Source organism: Neopelma chrysocephalum, unplaced genomic scaffold (assembly GCF_003984885.1).
Source record: "Neopelma chrysocephalum unplaced genomic scaffold, ASM398488v2 Primary Assembly neopelma1_63, whole genome shotgun sequence".
NCBI lineage: Eukaryota > Metazoa > Chordata > Aves > Passeriformes > Pipridae > Neopelma > Neopelma chrysocephalum.
This window is the reverse complement of record NW_020897720.1, coordinates 10,762,819-10,785,699: the sequence shown is the minus strand read 5'-3', so window position 1 is coordinate 10,785,699 and position 22,881 is coordinate 10,762,819. Positions and strand designations below refer to the sequence as shown.

The following is a 22,881-nucleotide window of genomic DNA, read 5'->3' as shown; positions in this document are numbered from 1 at the left end:
CATGGGCTTTGCCAGTGCTGTTTTAGGGGGTGAAAACAAAACAGCTCTAGCAAGTGCCTCCTGTGCTCTGTGCCTGTTCCTGCTCCCCATGGGCTGCTGAGCCTTGCAGCCTCCAGTGCGTTTTAAGGGTGACAAAGTTTGCGTGCAGAGGTAATGTCTTTTATTAGCCTAACTAATACCTTTAGGAAAAAACAGATGTCCAAGGAATGCCTGTGCAGCCAAAATGTGTCGGTTTTTCCAACTGTGTCCATTGGTCTAATAAAAGAGCTGACCTCCAGCCTGGCCCGGCCATGACCTTGGAGAATGCTGGCCCTGGAAATGTCCCGCCTGTGCGTCAGTGTGTGCTGCTCAGCCCTTCCCAAAGGACCTGCCACCCCAGGAGCCATCACAGCACACCCACGCTCACGGCAGGGACTGCTCCGACTTCTAATTCAATACTGGCCGCAAGCACCCGGCCCTGGGGGTGCTCTGGGCTCCTGGCAGCATCTGTCCTGGCAGACTGCAGGGAAGTGGAGGTCGTCTGCAGCTCAGCAAAGCATTGGGGCATCATGCAGGATGGATGTGGTCTGGCAGGAACATCCCAGGGAGTCCCTGGGAGGAAGGGCCAGCTCCATCCTTGCAGGGGTTTCTCCAGAATGCAGGCACTGGCTGGGTCAGTTGCTCTCCGTAAGCTGGTTCATGCTGTGGTTTTATGGATGCTGCTTTGCAAAAGTGCTGTTTTGGGGCTGGGCTGGCACTTGCAGGGCAGCCTGTGCTCCCCAGAACAGCTGGCAGGTCTTCTGTGGTGGGACAGATCTGCTCTCCTACCAATTTTAGGATCCCCGTAGTGGGAAGCTGTCAAAAAAAAGAAGCAGCTGGCCTGTCCTTTGGGCCTCGCAGCGCTGCCTTGGCTGAGCTGGGGGAATCACTGCTGCCCTGCAGCTCTCCACGATTCAGGGTCACCCTCACACTCACAGCAGGATCAACACCTCTGCAGGGAAAGTCTAGCCAAGCAAAATGTCAGAGGCTGCAAAAGGTGGCATTGAGGGGCTTTCAGTCCGTGCTTTTTTGGTAGGAGTCCTCTTGCAACCTTGCGGGTAGAGCGCAGGCTGCTGCTCCATGAAATATAAAAATTCATGTGGGATTATTTTCCCTTTGCCCTTTTTCTTTTTAAAATACTCGGGATTTAGGCCCTGATTATCCAGAAAGGCTCCTGAGCGCTTGGAGTGCCACAGGAACTGACAAGGCACATTTCGAAGCAGGAAAACCCAATTCATTGAGTGGATTTTCCCCCCCTGTGAACCCACTTAAAATTCATGAAGAGTTTTGTCACTAAGAACCTGTTTCAATTAACAGACAAAAGAAACTCTCCTCGTTAAGTGCCTCTTTCAATTAAGGTTTGGGAGAATTCCCCCAGCTCCTCTCCGAGGCTGTTCCCAAGGATTCAAGGGCAAAAAATACCCCTGAGAAGAGTCACCCGCAAAGGGCTCCAGTTTTTTTTTGAGGGTTGCAGTGGCACAACCCGAACCATAACCGGGTTTTGGGATATTGGGGTGTTTGGTTGGGATGGTGTCAGGGATCATAATTGCCCGGGTTTGGCTGCCCAGCCCAGCATCCCTGGGGTGTAGGAAAACTAATGACTGCTGCTAATTGCTGGCCTAGTTTATGGAGGAGGCTGGTTTCATGGTGGGTGTTGGGAGATGGAGAGGTGCTCTTCCTGATCAGGATGCTGAGGACAAAGGGGGTGGGAGCCACTGGTGCCTCAGGATCAGAAATAGGGTGACTTCTGCAGGAGGATTCCTCTGTACAGCCTCACTGGTAGAGGCTGCAGCACCTTGGGGCTGGGGAAGGGGCTGGGAGATGAGGTGTGGCATGTGCAGGACCTGGGGACATGGGATTAAGATGTGAGGTTTGCTGGAACTAGTCTTAAGAGCCCTGCCAGTTGGGTTTGCCAGCCGCTCTGCCATGGAAAAAATTTAATTTATTGAGGCTTTTTCTCCCCTCAAAATTCACCAAATACTTGCAGTGATTTGCCACACACCGGACTTTGCCTTTCCATCCCTCTGCAGGGAAAGAACATTCTTATGATCGTTTTTTTGAAGAAAACCCAAGAAAAACATTACTTTTATTTTTTGCAGTAAAACTGAGGTGCTAACAGAGCTCTCTGGGTAAAAAACCCGCCTCTTCCAGAGCTGGGCACTTTGGCTAAAAATAACTTTTTTTAGAGTGAAAATCCTTGACCACTTTCACTGGGCTCATCACTCATATTGGTTTCTTTCCCACAGGAGCAGGCAGGTGGTGGGCAGACAGAGCCAGAGGTTTATTTCCAGAGGGGAGTGAGGCATCGAGGGGAAGCTTGATTCAGCAGAAGCAGTCCAGGTGGATGCTCCAACTGCTCATTTCTATCTGGGCTTTATAGTTCAGATCTTACAAAAAGAGCTGAGAAAAAGGGGGGATTTTCCTGCCGAAGTCCTCCTGGGATGGAAATGCTCCAGACTTTATAAATCACGGATAAGTTTGCCTGATATTCCCTTGTGTTTGCTCCTATCCAGCCTGTGCATAGATGGGAGAAGCAAAGTTTGGGTGGGTTTTGGGTGGGAGCAGCATTGGTGGCTGCCTGACCCTTCTTGTGCCAGGGTCAGCTGCCAGGCTGCCGTTGTCCTTTAATTTTGCACCTTTTGGGCACTGGGGGAAGGCCGATGTCCTTAGGAAAGCAGTGCTGGGACTGTCCCTCTCCCATCAACAGGGTATTTTTCTCCCTGATAGGTTCTAACTACTGTTTGCAAAGCGCTTAAGCAGCCCGTGTAATCTACCATTAAGACACTCCTTATCTGGCATTACAAAACCGCGGGGCAGCCTTGGCAAGTAGGTGACCAGGACGAGCTCCCTTCTGTTCCTCTGTGTCCTTTTGCGTGTTTTCCTCTCTCTGTCTGCTCCACATCCCACTCCCCTGCTCGGACATCCTGGGTTTGCCACCTGGCAGGAGGTGGCTGGACATCCCTACAGCTCACCCCTCTGTCCAAGTCTCTTGGGCCCATCCTAAAGGCTCATGACCCAGGCTGTCAGGACATGGGGTTCACCAGGAAACATCCCTTGATTTTGCAGTGGCTGAAGTTTTTATGCCAAGTTTCCTGTCCTTGGGTTGCTGTGGCTTCACAGGCCTGCTCTGGTGCAGGGCTTCAGTCCCAGCTCCAGGAGCATCTTGATGGGATCATCGTCACGCACCACAGTAGAGGAGATCATGTCCTCCTGATTGTGTCTTCTCTTGGCTAGTGGGTCTGGCCCTGGCTGGGGAGGGAGATGATGGGGATAGGGACAGGCTGTGGTCCTTTGCACCCTGTGATAGCTCTTTTCCCTTGCCAGTGCTCTCAGCTCTCTGCAGATACTTCCAGTGGCAGCTGGCATCGCTGCTGTTCGGAGCTAATCAAGGCAGCAGTGCAGAGGTGGGTGTTTAAAGGCCATTTTTTCACGCCAGTTACTCTTTCATTTTCAAAGCAAGCTTCCCTGTCTTGAGCTTGCAGTTGTCTCTTGAATAATGTGATGGCATTAATCTCCTCTCTAAGGACGTGCTTAGCTCAGTGGTTTTAGATCTGTAGCCCTCTAAATATTACCAGGGAGTGAAGGGGATTCCCTCTAGAGGGAACTTAAACCTATTATTAATAATTTGGCTGCCTTTTGTGCATCTTTTACAGGTAGTGCTGATTCCCAGGGCTCCAAGCCACCATTTAGTGATCACTGGGAGTGCTGGCGAGAGTGTGTGAGGTGTGGGAGAGACAGGAGGCAGGGTGGGATGAGCACTGTTGCCCTGCTGGGGGCCTGGGTCCCAGCCTGGCCAAATTTAGACCTTCCAGTAGCCTTTTGCCTTCCAGTGTCCAGGTGGGAGATGAAGCAGATGTGTCGGTGGGGCCAAGCCGGCCGCATTCCCTGCGGTGGTTGTATATGGGAAGGGAAGTGTTGGAGCGAGCAGGAGTGATTGCAAATCACTGAGCTGTGCAATGCAATTTAGCATCCTGCCTCTAAATCCTCCTCCATTCGTGCTTAACCCCCAGGGCTGGCTTACATGGAGAAGTGGAGCTGGCATGGTGGTGACCTGGTGATCACCCAGCAGTGGTGGGTCTCTCCCTGTGACGACGAGGAGTGAGGAGCAGGGGTGCCCACCCAGAGGGTGCCAGCAGGAGAGGGGCAGGATGAGCCATCTGGATGTGGTGTTTAGGATGTGGCTTCATCTCTGTGAGTTGAGTGTTGGAGGTTTGTGAGCTACTGGAGTCAGCAGTTGGGGTTCTTGCACAAAGTCTTGGGATGTCTTCTCCCTGAAGGTGGCTGCCTGATCCCCCCTTGCAGCCCTTTCGAAAGCTGTGCAAGAGAAGTGTGTGAGCAATTTCTTGCTGTGTCACACCCATAGTTTTGAGCTCACCTCCCATCCCTGGGCTGTGGGACTGGGACAGTTGATTTATCTGACAGTTGAGACTTGTGAACTGCCTGATCTTCACTGCTTGCACCTGCAGCCTGACCTATTCCACCCCCCAATAAATCAAACCCTGCTGTGGTTGTCTGCTGGGATGACTGACCCTTCCCTCTCCTCCGGATCTCCTTGCACTTCCTTGCTTATATTTAATCCTCCCATTGCATCCCTGCAAAATCTCACCGGAGGTTAAAGGAAGAGCGCTGCAAGCTGCTAATTGAAATGGTTTCATCCCCTCTCATCTCCTGAGTGCCCCTCTGGCTTTCTGGGGTTCAGTGTTTCCCCAGGGAGTGTCTGTGGCAGGGGGAAACCGCAGCCCCCAACTGCACTGGGGGGTGTGCATTTAGAAAAGCTTTTCAACCATTTTCCTCTTCCTCCTGCTGCTCTCTTAGATTTGAAGTGCTGATAGTAAAGGGCTTCCCTGCCCACTGGTTGCACTCCTTGCCTGTCCTGGGGTCGGATCCGGCTCCGCAGGGTGCTCTGGGCTCCCAGCCATGCTGGGAAGCCGCTTGGACGCTGATTGTGTTTGTCAGGGCAGCTGGATTAAGAGCGCTGTGGCTAAGCCTCCTTGCTGAGCCTCCCCTTCAGTGGAGCCTGGGCTGTGGTGTTGCTCAGAAACCCACCAGAAAAGAACATTTTCCAGGGCTCTTTCTCCCAAGGTCCTTGACGTGTGGCTGTGGCTGAGCACTCACCTGAGTGATGGGAACCTGCCAGCACTGTATTTCTGGGGGCCTGAGGTGTGTGTGTGGGACTCTGGCTGACATTTCCATCTGGTGCCTTTTAAATAACTACTGTGGGTTTAAAAGGCACCTGAGCAGCTTCTAAAAATCAGGTTAAAAGGAATTTTGACCCCAGCTGTCACCTTGCCAGCTCTCGTGGTTTTTTTTCTATTTTATCATCGTGTTTCCCTTTTGTTTTAGAAAAGCTGTTGGTCTCAAGGACTTATTTTGTGCTCTTGGACCTAAACCTGCTTCCTTCTCTGGCGGAGAGCTGTCAGCTTTCCCTCCACTGGAGGGGTTTGCTGGGCACAGTGCAACCAGCACCCACTCATATGGGGAAAACAGGAGCATCCCTACCCCGCGGCATCGCCCTAAACCCCTCAGCATCCTCCCCACGGAGGGTTTGCTCCGGCAGTGAACCGGCAGAGCAGGATTCCTGCCTGCTTTCTGCCGCGCTGGCGGGCGCGTGGGACGGGATGGTGCCTGCCCCGGTCCCGGCTCACTCCTGGCTGCTCCAGGGGTCCGGTGCTGGCCCCCTGCCCGGGCAGGCTTTGGCGTGGCAGCCTGGGGAGAGTCAGCCAGCGTCTGCCCGGAGATCCTGTCTCCAAAGCCTGGTCATTAAGTACCGTAATTAAAAGCTCTTAGAAGAGGATGGACTAACGAAGTGCCCTTGGAAGTGGCAGGTGATGGAGGTGCAGAGCCCTAGTCCCTGTCTCATGGAGGGTGGTGCAGGGATGGACACACAGTTCTGTCCATCAGCCACCAGCTCCGGCACTTGGCACCAAACGCACTGTTGTCACTTGCCCACCCATCACTGTGGGAATGCTGCTAGCACCCGCTGCTCCTGGCAGATGAAAGAAACGGAGAGGGAGCAGCATGGCATGGTCGGGGTGCTGGATAACACAGTCCCAGCTCTCCCCATCCCTAGGCAGGTACCTCCCTCTGAACAGGCACATCCCTAAAATCAACATCCCCACGTGCTTCTCCTTTTGGACCTGGAGAAGTGCTCTGCCCTAAAATCCTGTTGAGGCTGTTTGCCCAGGGATGCTGAAAGTCCAGCCCCACTGGAGGGGAGAAAGGAGTGAGGTGAGACAGGCAGGGCACACCTTGGGGGTCTGAGAGCGAAGGTCCTTCCTGGAGACCATCCATGTGCACAAAGATAAATTACAAATCAATAAACCCAGGTGCTCGGCTTTGCCTGGTACAGACGGCAAGGGGAGGTTGCTGGTGGGTGGTGGATGTGGTGATAGAGGAGACAGTGGCGGAGGCTGGATGGAGACTGGCTGCTGGTGGCACCTGCAGGGGCCTGGCTGAAGCAGTGCCGTACTGGCAGGGTTGGGAAGCAGTGTCTGGAGCAGGACTCGCTGCAGGGAAGGGCAAGGATGACAGGATTACCCTGCCAAGCCCCAGCCTGTAATCCACAGTACCGCTCAGCTGGCCACGTTTAATCCTGTTAGGAACCTGGCTGGTGTTGGCTGGGAGGGTGCTCAGCCGTGGTGCTGGCAGGGCACAGGGAGCTCTCCCTAAGAGGAGCAGGGAGTCATGCCCTTGTCCCCAACGCTAGTGATGAGTTTGGGGCAGGGCTGTGAGCCATCATGCCAGCACTTTTTTTTCCTTAAAACACACCGGCTGCATCAGTGTCACCTGGGTGGCTCCACCTCCCAGCAAGCCGTGCCATCCTTTTTCTTTTTTCAAATACGCCTTTCACAGGGAGGGGAAAAATATTCCCAAGGTCTCTTTGGCTCCATGTGGATGTTCCTGTGTGCCCCTCTCCGTGACCTTGTCTGCCGGCTCCTGGCTTGGCCTTGAGCCGCCCATCTGGCCTGTGTCCCTCCCTGCCAGTCAAGGTGGGCCATGGGAGGCTCAGACCACCCCCAACATTCTCCTTGACACAGCCTGGCTCCCACTGGGCAACCAGGAGTGGGGCTTCTGCTCCAGCTGCTTGAGGTGACAGGGACTCACGAGGGGCTGAGGGCTCCCCTCCATAGCACCTGGTGATGCTGCTATGCTCCAGGCTCACCCCACAGCCGGGATCCCAGGCCACGCGTGCGCGCTGCGCTCCCGCCCCATCCCCAGCGCCATCGGGAGCGTTCCTGTGGCAAGCCCTGGCACGCCAGCGAGCTCGCCGAGGGATCTGCCGGGGCTGTTGTGCTGGTAGAAATAACAGCAGCAGCGTTGGTCCTGTTGCTGCCCTCTCATCCCACCTCTGTCTTGCAGGGCACCGTGTGGAGCTGGGGAAGCAGGAAGCTGCCATGGCCACGTTCCCACCGCGTTCCGCGCCCAGGCCGCCCGCCGCCCCCTTGCCCCACTGAGGCCATGGGGCTGCTGCTGCCACCACTGCCATCACCACAGGAATTTCGGCTCAGCAAGGGGACTCTCGGTGCCTCTGCCATGGTGACATGAAGCTGACAGCGAGGGACGCCCGACTGCTGGAGGGGAGAGAGCCTGCACAGGCAGCTTGCTAGTATTTTAATTTATTAGTAGTATTCAATTTTATTTTGTCTAATTTTGTTTTGGTTGGTTGCTTGCTTCTTCCCCTCCCCGGGGCTCGTGAGGGGAGGGGACGGGCAGGGGAGAGGGGCCCCACCTTGCCCAGCAGATGCAAGGATGACTGTGCTGGCCAGGGCCCGGCGGGGTATCTGGCAGCTTTCTCCGCAGGTGGTGTTGCTCCTGCTCTTTGCCTTCTGCCTGCTCAGTGTTTTCATCTCTGCATATTATTTATATGGGTGGAAAAGGGGCTTGGAGCCCTCTGGGGACGTGGCAGGGCCGGACTGTGACGAGCCCAAGGTCGCCCCTTCCCGCTTGCTGCCGCTGAAGACCGTCAAGGTGGTCGACTCCTCCCGCACAGACCCCTTGGTGCTGGTCTTCGTGGAGAGCCTCTACTCCCAGCTGGGCCAGGAGATCGTGGCCATTTTGGAGTCGAGTCGCTTCAAATACAGGACAGAGATTGCCCCAGGGAAGGGGGACATGCCCACACTGACTGACAAGGACCGGGGACGCTTTGCACTCATCATCTATGAGAACGTCCTCAAGTATGTCAACCTGGATGCCTGGAACCGGGAGCTGCTGGACAAGTACTGTGTGGAGTACGGCGTGGGCATCATCGGCTTCTTCAAGGTAAGGGGGTACAGGGGATGAACCAAGATCCCAGTGCCAGGCCAGATATGAGCAGGGAGGCTCTGGGATCCTGCTGCCCCACAGGGACTTTGCCCTCTCCATGCTTTCTTTAGGCAGCCTGAGTTGGTGTGGAGCTGGGCTGCAACCTGGCATGGGGCATAGGCTTCTAGCAGATGGCACTATCTTAGCCCTCTCCCCGTGGAGGGGATGTGTGGCCTCTGAGTGTTTTGGGGGTAAAAACACACTTCTGGGATCAGTCCAGTTGCTTTTAGCATCCCTGTTTCCCAGTGACCCTTGCTGGGGTCTGCCAAAAGCATGAGCAGGTATTTCGCTCGGCAGCAGGATTGAGTGTGTGAGAGGGACACACTCCAGAGAGGAAAGGGGGTCCCAGCACCCAGATGTCCAGGGGTGGTGAGCCGCTTCCTCTGTTGCTGTGGCTGTTGGTGTCCCCAGTGAGCCCCATTTCCTCTAGCCCCCATTTTCCTCATGCAGGCCAACGAGAACAGCCTGCTCAGTGCCCAGCTGAAGGGCTTCCCCCTCTTCCTCCACTCCAACCTGGCGCTGAAGGACTGCAGCATCAACCCCAAGTCGCCGCTGCTCTACATCACGCGCCCCAGCGAGGTGGAGAAGGGTGTGCTCCCTGGGGAGGACTGGACCGTCTTCCAGTCCAACCACTCCACCTACGAGCCAGTCCTCCTGGCCAAGACCAAGTCGGCCGAGTCCATCCCGCACATGAGCGTGGACGCCGCGCTGCACACCACCGTGATGCAGGACCTGGGCCTCCACGACGGCATCCAGAGGGTGCTGTTTGGCAACAACCTCAACTTCTGGCTGCACAAGTTGGTCTTTGTGGACTCTGTCTCCTTCCTGACGGGCAAGAGGCTTTCCCTGCCCCTCGACCGCTACATCCTGGTGGACATCGACGACATCTTTGTGGGCAAGGAGGGCACGCGCATGAAAGTGGAAGATGTCAAGGTGCGGCTGTGCTGTCCTGGCTGGGTGGGCAAGGGGTGTATGGGGCTGGACACTTGTGCTTGCTCAGGGATGCGCCAGAGATGAGCTTTCCTGTCCCCAGAGCATCCCCCGTTCTCCTGGGAGCCCCTCTGCAAAGCTCTCGTGGACACGGGTCCTCGCCCTGGTGTGGCAGCCATCCCCGAGGCCATGTGCTGAGGACACCTTGCTTTCCCTCCCCTTCTCCCAGGCGCTGTTTGACACACAGAATGAGCTGCGCACCCACATCCCAAACTTCACCTTCAACCTGGGATACTCAGGGAAATTCTTCCACACAGGTGAGGAGGGCGAGGGCATCACTTTGCCTGTGGTCGCTGCACCGCTGGTGTTGAGGCACCAGTTGGTGCTCAAAGAGGCTGATGCTGGGGCTGCAGGAGGGTCCTCGGGCATCCGACCCTGTTCTCCCACCACCTGCTCCAAAAGTCACTGAGAGAGCCTCCCCCTCCTCAGCCCTGGCTGTTCACATGCTCTCCATGCTCTGTGGTGACAGCAGGTGTCGTGTCCACAGGTACCGATGCTGAGGATGAGGGTGATGACCTGTTGCTGTCCTATGTGAAGGAGTTCTGGTGGTTCCCCCACATGTGGAGCCACATGCAGCCTCACCTCTTCCACAACCAGTCGGTTCTCGCCGAGCAGATGACCTTAAACAAGAAATTCGCTGTCGTGAGTAAGATGCCGCCGGTGGGGATGTTTGTGGTGGGGGGAGAAGGGGAGAAGGGGAGCAGAGAGGATTCCCAGGGGATGGTCTCTGCTTGCTGGAATAAAGGGACCTGGTGATGTTAAGTCATGTCCCCCACATTGCAGCTGGGTGGGTAAATCCAATTACACAATAGTACCTGGAGCAAAAGGATTTATCTGCACCAGCCAACTTGCTGCTTTGGCAGTGAGCTGCCCTGGTGCCTGTTCAAGGGAAGACTCTGTCTCTGCATTGCAACTGTGCCCACCTGGCCCAGCACCGTGGGGGTGCAGAGGTCCAGTCCAGGCGGATGCTCAGCCTGGCACTGTGTGATGCTGTGCTGAGTGATAATGTGGGATCCCAGGGCGGTGGCTGTTCCGAGAGGCTTCAGCTGATGGAAACTCCCTCTGCAGGCCAAACTGTTGGGGACATGTTTGGTTTAGAAAGGCAGACTCTGCCCTTCAGCTTGGTCAGGGGTTGTTCGTCCTCTTTGGCTGTCCTTTGTGTGGCCCCGTGGAAACCAGCACTGACACCAGATTGTGCTGTGACTGACCCACAGCTGTCTTGAATCCAAGCGAGTAAAGCCAGACTCAGTAATAATGATTGCATCCTATGGCCTAAGAGAGGGATCTTCAGACTAATTTGAATTCATTGCCTGATAATTAGATGTGCTTAATTAGAGAGACACCAGACCACCCCTACTTGGGACAGGCAATTGTTCAGCTCAGAATTTCCAGGCTGTTTTAAATCTCCTGATATAAACCAATTTACAGTCCTGTGTAGCTGCATCTCCTTGTTCTTCACAGAAAAGCTTTGCTGCTGCTGTTCTGTGGGTGACAGCAGAACACAGGGATGAGGATGATCTGAGTGAAGCCAGGAGTGGGTGTCCACCCAGCGTGTTTGCTCCTGGGCTCCCTTTCATGGAGACAGCCAGGCTTAGGAGAGGATGCACAGCCCTGCCCTCGTTGCTCTCCAGAAGCACGACTTAGACAATTTGTAGCTGGGAATGGGCAGCCCCTTGCGGAGAGATTGGTTTGGGATGTTGTGATTTTGGGGTGGCCACAGTCACCCAGTCCCCACTCCCTTCTCTGCAGGAGCATGGCATCCCCACTGACATGGGGTATGCTGTGGCCCCACACCACTCGGGCGTGTACCCCGTGCACGTGCAGCTGTACGAGGCGTGGAAGCAGGTTTGGTCGATCAAAGTGACGAGCACGGAGGAGTATCCACACCTGAAACCCGCTCGCTACCGCCGCGGCTTCATCCACAATGGCATCATGGTGAGTGGCCAGGCTTTGTCTCTGGTGCTTCTCTCCTCTTGTCCCCCCAGCAAGACCCAGAACCTCAGCAGGTGGTTCGATTCGAGGGGGCTGTGCCCTCTGCTCATCCTGCATGGGGGAGGCTCGTGTGAGGACAATTTTTGGCTTTTCCCTCTGTTCACAATCTTCCTTCTGTTGTGTGGATTCAAGTTGAGGCTGGTGAGGGGCAGTGGAATTGGTCCTGACCTCCAAGGGGTTAAGCACCCCTGTTTTGTCGGGAAGGGAAGGGGACCCAGCTCTGGAAGCCATCCATATGTTTTTCATGCCCCAGGTACTCCCCCGGCAAACCTGCGGCCTCTTCACACACACCATCTTCTACAATGAATACCCCGGTGGCTCCAGTGAGCTGGACAAAATCATCAACGGGGGTGAACTGTTCCTGACTGTGCTCCTCAACCCTGTGAGTACTGCCTGGGGACAGAGGGACAGGTGTCTTACAGTGCTGTCCCAGCGCTGCTGTGGCAGAAGTCCTTGGTGTCCTCAGCCAGGGTCAGAACCGTTTGTGTGGGATGGCTGCTGGGTGAGGCTCTGCTAAACCCCTGCTCTGTCCTCTCTGCTTCAGATCAGCATCTTCATGACCCATCTGTCCAACTATGGCAACGACCGCCTGGGTCTGTACACCTTCAAGCACCTGGTCCGCTTCCTCAACTCCTGGACCAACCTGAAGCTGCAGACGTTGCCACCTGTGCAGCTGGCACAGAAATACTTCCAGATCTTTTCTGAAGAGAAGGACCCGCTGTGGCAGGTACCCCCTATGCCTTGAGTGGGTGGAGTGGTCCTGTTTGTTGTGCTGGGCGAGGGAAGTGTGATATAGCCCCACTCTGAGCAGGAACTTGGACTAAATGACCACCTCAGGTAGTTTCCCACCTGGATTTCCCTCTGATTCCCTGGGTAAGCAGTGGATTTTCCCCTCTCTGGTTCTGTGGGCAGTGCCAGGAAGGAGTTTGCCCCAGAGACCTGGAGATGAGCCTGGTCTTTGTCCTGCCTTTTGAGCAGTGTGCCCTCCCCATGTGTCTGCTCAGGCTGGAGGGGCTGAGCAGAGGTGTGCAGTCCCACCCAGGCTGCCCTGTCTCTGATCCTCCCCCCTGTGTTGCAGGATCCATGTGAAGACAAACGGCACAAAGACATTTGGTCCAAAGAGAAGACCTGTGACCGATTCCCAAAGCTTCTCATCATCGGGCCTCAAAAAACAGGTGCTTCCCTTCACCTTTGGTGCCATGAGCATTCTGGGAGGCTTGACAGAACTCCCCACACCCCCAAATAGCTTCTCTCTGCCCTCCTGCCCTGAAGCAGAGCTTGGAGGGAGGTTTGGCCCAAGTCAGCTCCTGCTTTCTGTCTGTCTGAAGGAACAACCGCCCTTTATCTCTTCCTGGGAATGCACCCGGACCTGAGCAGCAACTATCCCAGCTCAGAGACCTTTGAGGAGATACAGTTCTTCAATGGACACAACTATCACAAGGGCATTGACTGGTGGGTCTCTGTGCTGTGGGGACTGAGTGGGGCAGGAATGGGAGCAGTGGTGGTGTGGGGTTTCCCATCTGATTGTCTGAGATGTCACCTGCGAGGGGGTGCTGGGCACATCTCGTGACCATGTGCCTACCTCACACTGTGCCTCCCCCAGGTACATGGAGTTCTTCCCCATCCCCTCCAACACCACTTCTGACTTTTACTTTGAGAAAAGTGCCAACTACTTTGACTCTGAAGTGGCTCCCCGGCGAGCTGCAGCCCTGCTGTCCAAGGCCAAAGTCATCACCATCCTCATCAACCCTGCAGATCGAGCCTACTCCTGGTATCAGGTGAGCCTCTGCCTCTCCTCTGGGTTGAGCAGTCCCGTGGGGCAGTGGGCAAGGAGTTTGCTTTGGGATGTAAGGTGACAGTTGACGCCACACTGTTGGCTGAATGTGATGCATGAGGACACATCCTGGGGGTCTGGGAACCGCTGCACCTCGTGGGGAGCCCAGGATTGGGGTTACCCCAGGAGCAAACCTACCTTGCTCCTGCCTGACAGCACCAGCGAGCTCACGACGACCCGGTCGCCCTGAAATACACCTTCCACGAGGTGATCACGGCTGGGCCCGAGGCTGCTCCGAAGCTCCGGACCCTGCAGAACCGCTGCCTGGTGCCGGGCTGGTACGCCACCCACATCGAGCGCTGGCTGAACAGCTACCATGCCAACCAGGTAGGGATGGGAGCACCCCAATCCTACAGTGGCAGCACCTGGGGAGACCCCTCACCCAAGCAAGGATGTGGGGGCAAAAGAGCTTGGATCCAAGGCCCACTGTGGGGGTGCTCCCATGGGAGCTGCTTTTCTTATACCCTGAAAACCTTGGAGGGAAGAGTGAAAGTACTTGGAAGGAGGGGCAGTGGGGAGATACTGTGCAAGAAGGGAGCCCTTACAGTGTGAGGCTGGTGATGGACAATGCACAAAGATGTCCTTGTGCAGGGTTGAAAGATGTCCTGTCACAGCAGGGTTGAAAGGAAGCCTGGAGGGCTGTGGGTGGCTCTGCAGGGTCACCCAACACTTGCCCGCACGCTTGTCCACAGACTCTCCCGGGGCTGCCCTGTCTGGTGTCACCACAGCATCGAACAGGACAAAAATAGCAGGTGAAGCTGCCCATGGTTTGAGCTGCCTGCAGGCAAAATAGGAGCTGGATGCCAGCCCTGCCGTGACCCGCACAGTGCAGCGCTGCTGGGGTGTACGGGATCAATCCCTGAATGATTTTTCCACTGTCGATTAACCTTATAAAGTCTATTAGTTGCCTGCTGCTGGCATAATTGCTGTGTTGCAATCCTGTCTGGCCGTGGGTTGGGCAGCCTTGAGCCAAAGCTCTGATGTTGTCCTGGATGGGTCCTAGCCCTGACTTTTAGTTGCATTCCATTTTCCACCATCCAGTGTAAGGGAACAGCAGGGCACGCTGGCATTCAGCAGGGGCCCCTGTGCAGGCTGGTGGCAGATTTGGCTCTGAGATGGCTGAGGGTGTGGTGAAGGTGTGGTTGTGCCCCAGGAAAGCAAGGCTGGGAGCCAGTGGCACCTCACTACCCTTCCTTGCTCCTTCCAGATCCTGGTGCTGGACGGCAAGCTGCTCCGAACGGAACCCGCCAAAGTGATGGAGACGGTCCAGAAATTCCTCGGCGTGACCAACTTTATCGATTACCACAAGACCCTTGCGTGAGTCCTTCCCCGAACTTCTCCTTCCTCCACCCTGACATTGCTCCCATGCAGCGGGTTACCCTGGAGACACCCAACAGTGTCCCAAAGCAGCCCCCAGTCCTGGGGCTCTCCATAGAGCTGCTGCTGGTTTTGATGAGGCTCAGACAGACACCACAGTGGGGTCACTCTAGACAGCCCAAGAGCAGCTCTGGGCTTCTGGAGTGCATTTGTGGCACAGATGATGGTGTTGAGCCCTGGCACCCCACCTCCTCATGAAGGCATGAGAGCAGCTCTTGCTGCTGGCCATGTGGCAACTCCACAAGTGTCACCTTGCTCTGAGCCTTCCAGGCGTTAAACCCTACCGTGGGAAGCAGGAGCCTCCAGAGCTCCTAGAAAAATAATAATTTACCTCTGAAAATAATAGTGCACCTCTGCCAGGGCTTAGTTATGTGGCCACTCTGAATCTTCACCCAGGTGCCGTGGGGCACTTGAGGGCATCCAAGGACAAAGGTGCCACAGAAAATAGTAATTAAACCCAGGCAGACCCCATGCCCCCTCAGCAGGGTGGTGTGGTGGTGAATGAGCCTTAGTGGGCTGCTTATTGCATAGCTGCAGAGGGAACCTGTTGTGCTAGGGGGCTGATGTCAGCTGTGCTGTGGATTCCAGAGGTGGAGAAGTGCCCTGTGCAGGGCTGGGCAGCAGCAGGGCTTGCTGGGCAGGGTGGTTGCCTGCTGAAGGTGTGGGGGGGAGGGCAAGAGGGCTGAGGCAGAGCTCTGACGTTGCAGGTTTGACCCAAAGAAAGGATTCTGGTGTCAGCTTCTGGATGGAGGAAAAACGAAATGCTTGGGAAAGAGCAAAGGGAGGAAGTACCCTGAGATGGATTCGGATGTGAGTATGCAGAAAGCCTCCTGGGATGGTCCTGAGTCGGGCCAGGGGCTGTGCCAGGGAAGTGAGCTTGGGGCTGGTCCCCCTGACCCTCCTCTTTTTTCTCCCATTGCAGTCGCGGGCCTTCCTGCGGGACTATTACAGGGACCATAACATAGAGCTCTCCAAGCTCCTGTACAAAATGGGGCAGACATTGCCCACCTGGCTGCGGGAGGAGCTGCAGAGCACCAGGTAGCTGCTGCCTGCTGCCCCCCCAGCAATACCTGAGCGGGGCTGACCCCTGCTCCGGCGTGACCTTCTCAGCAATACCCGGCCGTGGCCTTGGAGGAGACCTCCAGGAGTGTGCAGCATCTCCAGAGGCTTAGAGGGGACCCCCAGGAGCATATGGCTGCACCAGGAGCTTGGAGGGGACCCCCAGGAGGCTACAGCTGCCCAAGCAGCAGTCCGACTCTGCAGTCCCCGTGCTGTCACCTCTCTGCCTGACCCACGCCTGTGTTTTCTTTCATTTTATTTTTCCTTTTTAATTCCTGGCCCTTTGCTGCCCTGTTCTGACATAGAAAAGTGGCACAAATTCCCCGTTTCTCTGGCCAAAACGGGCTCCAACTGCCCTGAGCCTGAGGGCAGCAGCAGAGCTGTTCCTCACCTCTTGGTCCGAGGGCAGAGCAGCCATTCTGGGTGCACTGGTGGTGACTTTGCTGAGCTGGAGCAAAGCGATGGAGCTGGTGGAGACCCAAATCAGAGAGGAACCCAGACCTGCTCCTGCCGTCAGCCCCATGGCAGGAAACAGAAGAGTTTGCAGGGTTCCCCCAACACCTACTTGGAAATGCTGCAAACCAGGTGGATTTTTATTTCAAAGACTCAGGCACGATTTCTTTTGTCATCTCTGTTCATTTTCAAGCTCCTCAGCCTCTGGCTCCCCCTTCATGGGCAGCATGGTGGGACTGCAGCCTAGCAGAAGAAGGGTCTGGTGTGCTGCTCTGGGCATACTGGTCCCAGTGTGCTGGTCCCAGTACGCTCCTGACCCCCAAGCCCACCCTGCAGTCTTGTACACACGTGGTGTTTCCTGTGGTAAAGCCGAGTGGTGCCCGGCATCCCCCAGCATGGAGGAGAGCCCGGGGACAGAACATCGGGATAACAGCAATCAGAAGGATTCTGAGAACTTCAAACCTCTTGAATATTAAAAAACAAAAGTATTTTAATAATGTTGGGGCTTAGGGGGGCGGGGGGAAGGGTTCGTTCGGTTCCCATTTTGCAGGGGGGGGGTTGTTTTTCTTCAGTGCCAGAATTTGTACCTAAACCCCGAGGGTTTCACGTGGTCTCTTTGGTTGTTACACGTGACATGGACAAAGGTCAGTGGGGAAACGGGACAGTTTCCCAGTGGGAGACACGTCTTTATACCAGTGGTGCCGTACAGAGCTACAGCCTCGGTCTGCTCTCCCACGCCTTGGGATTTGCTGGCAGACGAGACTGAGCCATCACGGGTTTACCGGGATAAGGGCCCAGATTTCCCCTTGGATGGAGCTGCTTCACAGGATGCAGGATGGCAGCGGTTCCTGACAGAGGGGGGTGCAGTGCCCAGGATGCTGCCCTTGCCTCCCGAGCGGGGCCAGGGCAGTGGGGTAATGAGGTGTTTCACCAGGGGTGACAGAGGGACCCCGCTGGCAGTGGGGTTCCCAGCCAGTTGTTTCAGCAGGAGCCCCTGTAGCCTTGGGGGGGCTGTGGGGGGGCTGCACCTCCTGCCTCTCTGTGGGGCTGCACTGGGAGAGGCTCCCAGGCACTGGTGTAAAGTCCTGTTGAACCAACTGCTAATAAAGGGGGGGCTCTGGTTTTACTTGCTGGTTGTTGCCTGTGTCTCTCTCCTCGGTGGCATGATCCAGTCCTGTCCCCGGGGGTCCTGGCTGCCTTTGGGCCCATCTTTGGGGGATTTTGAGAAGGGGGTGTGTGGGAGCAGCCCTCCGTGCACGAGGTGGCAGCAGCTGTCTAGTCCTGGATCCATCCACGCTGCACAGCGCCCACAGCCTCCTGTTCCCGGGACAGCATCCAGCTCCGACTGCGTTAGCACTGGGGCAGGGGTTTGGGGGGCTGGGGGAGCCCTGCTTACCTTCTCCCCCCTGCCCCATTATCCAGTCCCCGCCTGCCTGAGCCTGCCCGCCCGTCTGCTCCCTCCCCACCGCCTTCCGCTGCCCGGCCCCTGCGAAGTGCTGGAGGAAACGAAGACAGAGCCTAATTAATCCCAGCCGGGTTTGTTTGAACCTGTCGGAGTGACAAACGACGTGCGGAGCCGCCGGATGGAGGAGGGGGCTGCAGGGGGAGAGCCGGGGGCTGCCGGCTCCGTGGAGCTGCCTGCCCGGACCAGGAGGCTGTTAATTCCTGGCCATGCTGGAGTAAGGCCAGGCCACGTACCCACCTCGGTTCCCTTCCCGGTGTCCCCAAGCCCACGAGGGAGCAGTGGGGCTGTGCCTGGGGCTGACCCCCAGCATCATCGTCCCTGTCCAGCTCGGCTGATGTGCAAGGAAACCCCCATCTTGTCCCTGGGCTGCCCCAGGTGGGCCCAGCTGCTGCCCAGCTTAGCCCTGAGTTAATTGCTTGTTAATTAACAGGGCCAGGAGCACAGCTCAGCCCTATTCCATGGCCGTGGGGTGCCTGATAGGATGACGAGGTCTCTGCCCTCCCACAGCTGCAGGAAAGCCATGGGGGAGGATCCATCCCCCTCGCCTGTCGCCCGCCTTGGCACCAGTCATGTTTTCTAGCTCCTGCCAAAAATGTGCAAAGTTGGGCAAGGGCCAGGGGCTGGGCAGCTGTGGCCAGCGGGGCCCCAGAGGCAGCGGGACCCCAAAGTATCCCTGCTCAGGGCTCAAACCCTCTGTGCCCCTGTGCTGCTCCCCGCTGTGGCCAGGGGCTGCTGGGGCTCTCCCTGCTACAGCCTCTGACTGGAGACCCCACAGCAGCCCCTGCCCAGCTCTGAGCCCCCGGGGGCTGTGTGGGGCAGTGTGGGAGTCAGCAGCCTCCTGGGGTCCCGGAGGGCACAGGGCTGAGCCAAGGCTGCTCCAAGCCCTCTCTGCCCCAGCCTGCAGACAGGACTGTGGTGGCCATGGTGAGGGCTGACTTTCCAGCCCACGAGCTGCTGCAGCATTGGGTCCATCCCCAATGGCAGCTTTCTGCACCTTGATTCATCCTGCAGCAAGCCCTGACGTGCCCTGTGTCCTCATCCAGACACATCCCAAATCCATGCTCCAACATGTCCTGCATCCTCCTGGCTGTTGGGGATGTGCTGGTGAATCCCTCCTGGAAATGGCTGCAGGAGGGATGTGGACCCCAGAAGTGCCCGGGCTGCTCTTTGTGTGGGGTCAGGCAATGCTGGGCTGGCAGAAGGGAATGTGAGCAGGAGGGATCCAGGCAGGGAGGGATGCGGGCAGGGAGGGATGCAGGCAAGGAGGGATGCTGGCAGCAGGATGCAGGGCTCACCTGGCTGGCCACAAGCAGAAGGGTAACTCGTTATGGGTGCACGTACACCCCAGGCAGCTCCTCCTGCCCTGCTGCCAGCACTGCCCTGGCTCCATCCGGGTGCTGGGATGCAAATCCCCGCAGAGGGACATTGTGCCTCCCATCATCTGGTGAGCAGAGTGGGTGGTGGGACAAGAGAGAAACCTTTTGGATGACTTGGAAGCCATCTCCTGTGTTGACTCCCCAAAGCAGATGGGGGTGGAGGTGCTCAGCAGTTTATAGGTGGGATGGGTTCCTCCTCCTCCAAGCACTCTGTGCTGTGTCCAGCCTTCACAGCCTGCTTAAGTTTGACGTTTAAATCAAGCTTTACAAGGAGACTTATTAGAAATCAGAATTATTTCAATCAAAAAATGTCAATACCATGGATTTATGTTGGAGAAATCTCTCTGTCACACCCCCCTCCCATCTGTGTAACCACCTCCCATCTCTGCTCCTCCAGAGAGCCACACGAAAGGGCCAGAGTCCGGCAAGCACTAACCTGTCCAAGACCTTGGCTCTGAAACCCATTAGGTTGGGATAATGGAAATTGTTCTCTCGCAGGGAGAAGCAGGGTGCATTTGCACCCTATAAATAGCAGAGACCCCTGACCGTGGAGGAGCCCCCTGCTCCCCTGAGAAAGACATCCCCAGCCCGAGTGCCTGGAGGGTAAAACCAGATGTCACAAATATTTCACACCAGGACAGGACTGTGAATGCAGAGATGGCTTTGCCTTCCTCCAAGCTGGGGCCTTCCTCCTGGGGGATGTTGTCATGGGGGGGGCTGTTGACACACAGGGACCCCTGTGGATGGGGAAGTGGCAGAGGTGCTGCTGGTGGGGCTCTGGCTGCGGTCAGGCTTGTGCTGGGATGATGGGACCCTCATGGAAGGTCAGATTTGGGACATCCAAAAGCCTCCTGAGACCCCATGCGGTGTCACCAACAGTGCTGTGTGCTGGGAGGTGACCACAGCTGTGCCCCTGCCAGAGGGCCCTGTCCCTTTGCATCACCCCTACAGCAGCTGGGACATGCCCTTGGCTCTGCAGCCCTGACACTGCTGCATCCTTGTTGGGGGACCTGTGACTGGAGGGGGATGATGCACTGTCTCCCCCTCCCCAGACAGTGCAAGTCAGCAAGTCCTTGAATAAGAGTCATGCAATGTATTTCTTCTAATGCCTCTCATGATCTTGAAATGACATATTTACACTTTTCGATAAAATAATGCTAACTCCTGGTGTCTGTAAAAGGTCAGTGTATTTCTGTTACATGTTCATCTACCCTACAAAGCTGATAGAAATGTTTTTGTAGGAGATCTACATTTTCCTGTAAAGATTTATAGCTCTTGTTTCAAAGATACAAATGTATAGAATGTCTCCTATACATGCAAAGACATTTATATATAAGGTATTTACAACGCCTAAGACTGTAAACACAAATCACCCATTTAAATGTCACAGCCCAAATCAGAAAATGCTGGGGGTGCAAAAGAGACTCGAAATGTCAAAGGACAGATGACGAAAAGATGTTTCTTCCATCTGGGAAAATTCTTGAAACCAATTTCCATTAATCCCAGCTTTCCGGTGTCTGTAGTTAACCCAGTTCTGTGAGTGGTATTTTTTCAGAGATGTGGTGATGGGCAGCTTGACACCTCCAGCCCTGCAAAGGTCCTGGGCTGGTGCCCCTCCTTAGCATCCCCCTCATCCCAGTCCCATAGCCCCCCTCCCTCCCCACCTGCCATCCCCCCCATCCTGTATCCCACTGCCCTTCCCGCAAGGCGCTTTTGTCCCTTCCCGCGCCATTTGTTATTAAAACCAGGTGTTGGAGCAGCTCCGAGGCCGGGGGGGAGCTGGGGCTGCTTCCCAGGGGTCTGGGGGCAGAGAAGCAGCAGGTTGTCCCCCCACAGAGGGGTTGCAGGGGCACAGGGGGTCAGCACCGAAGGGGTGTCCCAATGTCTTCTGGCTCCTGATGGAAGTGCTGATGGCTGGCAAAGCCAGAACCAGGCGGGTTTTGCCAGAGTGGAAAAAGATATGGGCTGATAAGGTGGATCTGGTTTAATAATGCAGGGGCCAGCTGGGAGGCAGGCAGGGCGAGGCTGGGTCAGGAGACTGAGGGTGAGGAAGGGCCGTGAGGGCATGCTGAGCCCTGAAGAAAAGTGGAGGCAGACACTAAACAAGGTTCCAGGTTCTGAGGTGTGCAAAGGGTGACAAGATGCGTGTGGCTCTGGCTGTCCTGGTAATATTTCCTTGAGCAAGCTCAGCTTCTGGCTGGCAAAGCCCATGCTGGTACCAGCACATTCCCACTGCTGAGGAGCTGGCATTGCCATGGAAGTATAACTCAGCCCACATAACCTGTAGTTTTTAACCATTTTAATACTTTTCCTTCTCTTTTTAAGCCCTGTGGGGACTGAGTACTGTGTGTTTGCTGGTGCTTTCAGGATGCTGCTTGCTTCTCCCCTGCCCACTGGTGAAATGCTGCCTTCCCCAAAGACCCTGGCTCTGCCCAGAGCTGCTGGAGCATCCCCAGTGAGTCTCTGTCCTTGTCCCTCCCTGGGACAGCATCTGCAGCTCCTTTGCAGGGCACTTGGGGAGTGAGAGAGGAGCAACTCAGGAGCCAGGGCTGTTGGAGGGGCTGTCCAGCTCCAGGCACAGAGGAGGGAAATGTTAAAGGGTTCCCGCTGCTGCACATCTGGGTTGAGTTTCATCGCCAGAGCCTTCCCGCGCACTGTGGGGGTTGGTTCTGCCAGAGCCCCAGGGGCTTGGAGAGCTGTGCCGTGGGTCCTGGCCCCAGGGCAGGCAGGGAAGGGTGCTCAGGGATGTTATTCCCCTTTGCATGGGGACTCAGCGCTGTGGAGAGCCCATCTCAGCCCAGCCCTGCCTACCACCCATCCAGGCGTGCAGGGATCGCTGCCACCACCCCCGGAACCCTCCTCCTCCTTGTCCATCCCTGCCACCTCCATTCCCCCACCCTCACTGGGATGTGCTGGGATGCTTTCCCCTCACATCCCTTCCGTGCAGCACATCAGTTATATCCTCCCCAGCCCCAGGTCCCACAGGGCTGGTGTTGCTGGGATTGCAGTAGGAGGGGGTGAGGAGGCGAGCAGCGAGCTGGACCCCCAATCCAGGCTGCCACCAGGGTCTCTTCCCTGGGCCACACACATCCACATGGATATTTATACAGGGTGGGAGCGGAGCATCCAGCCCTGCGTGGCCATGTGCCTCCCCATGCACACCCCCCCAAGCCATACAGACCCAACACGAATCAAAAGCCTTGGAATGAGCCAGAATAAATATTTTACGGTAAATTACCAAGGCTAATAATTATAAAAATCTGTACATATAAACCCGGAGCCAGGGAAAGATTTCCAAGCAGATGGTGGCCACATGAGTGACGGTCCCCCCAGTGCCCCAGCTGGGCTGATGGACCCCCCTGCTCATGGGGAGCAGCCCAGGTGGAGGGATGGGGTGGTCTGGGGGTGAATGTTCTCCCTGGATCTGGTGCTGAGGTTGCTGGGGGGGCCTGTGAAGCCCCATGGAAGGGCTGGAGGCAGAATTTATCCCAACTCCCAATTTCTCCCCAGCAATTGATGCTGGGGTTTGGGGAGGGGACAGCATGGGGAGAGGAGGCTCAGCTGCCCTTGGGGTGGGCTTGTTTTACCCATTTGACCACTCAGAGATGATTTTTGTGGTGCAGCCAACCCTCCCCCAACAGCAGGATCCAGATCTGCCCACTGCCCCCAGCTCTGCTGGGATGGGACAACCCCTGGGGGATTGTCTCAGATTTGGCCACAGACTCAGAGCTGGATGAGGCGCGTGCTGGGCGAGCATCCCCATCCCCGCCCAACAGGGACCGCAGCCCAGGGAGGGGACCGGGCAGAGGGGGTGGGAAGCTCTTTCTGTTTCTTTTCCTCCTTCCTCCTCCTCCTCCTTGCATTAGTTAGGATAAGCACAGAGAGAATGGGGGCATGCATCCCCCTGGCATCTCCCAGCCCCTTCTCTCTCCTTGCAGGCCCTGCTGTGACTGTCCCCAGCATGGCTCTCCACAGCCCCTCTCCATCCCTCTTGCACTGCCTTGACCCCGTCTCTC

General features: G+C 56.3%; 1 protein-coding gene across 1 annotated transcript; it reads left to right on the top strand.

Moving 5' to 3' along the window:
- Positions 1–7,399: 7,399 nt before the first annotated feature.
- On the top strand, positions 7,400–17,150 carry NDST1 (N-deacetylase and N-sulfotransferase 1). Its single transcript, XM_027682755.1, has 14 exons — positions 7,400–8,277; positions 8,770–9,252; positions 9,479–9,566; positions 9,797–9,951; positions 11,059–11,244; positions 11,555–11,683; positions 11,846–12,028; positions 12,380–12,476; positions 12,630–12,753; positions 12,905–13,079; positions 13,292–13,462; positions 14,343–14,452; positions 15,220–15,322; positions 15,435–17,150. Exons 1-14 carry the CDS (start codon positions 7,768–7,770, stop codon positions 15,552–15,554), a joined length of 2,634 nt encoding a protein of 877 aa, XP_027538556.1. The 5' UTR covers positions 7,400–7,767; the 3' UTR covers positions 15,555–17,150.
- The last annotated feature ends 5,731 nt before the right edge of the window (positions 17,151–22,881 follow it).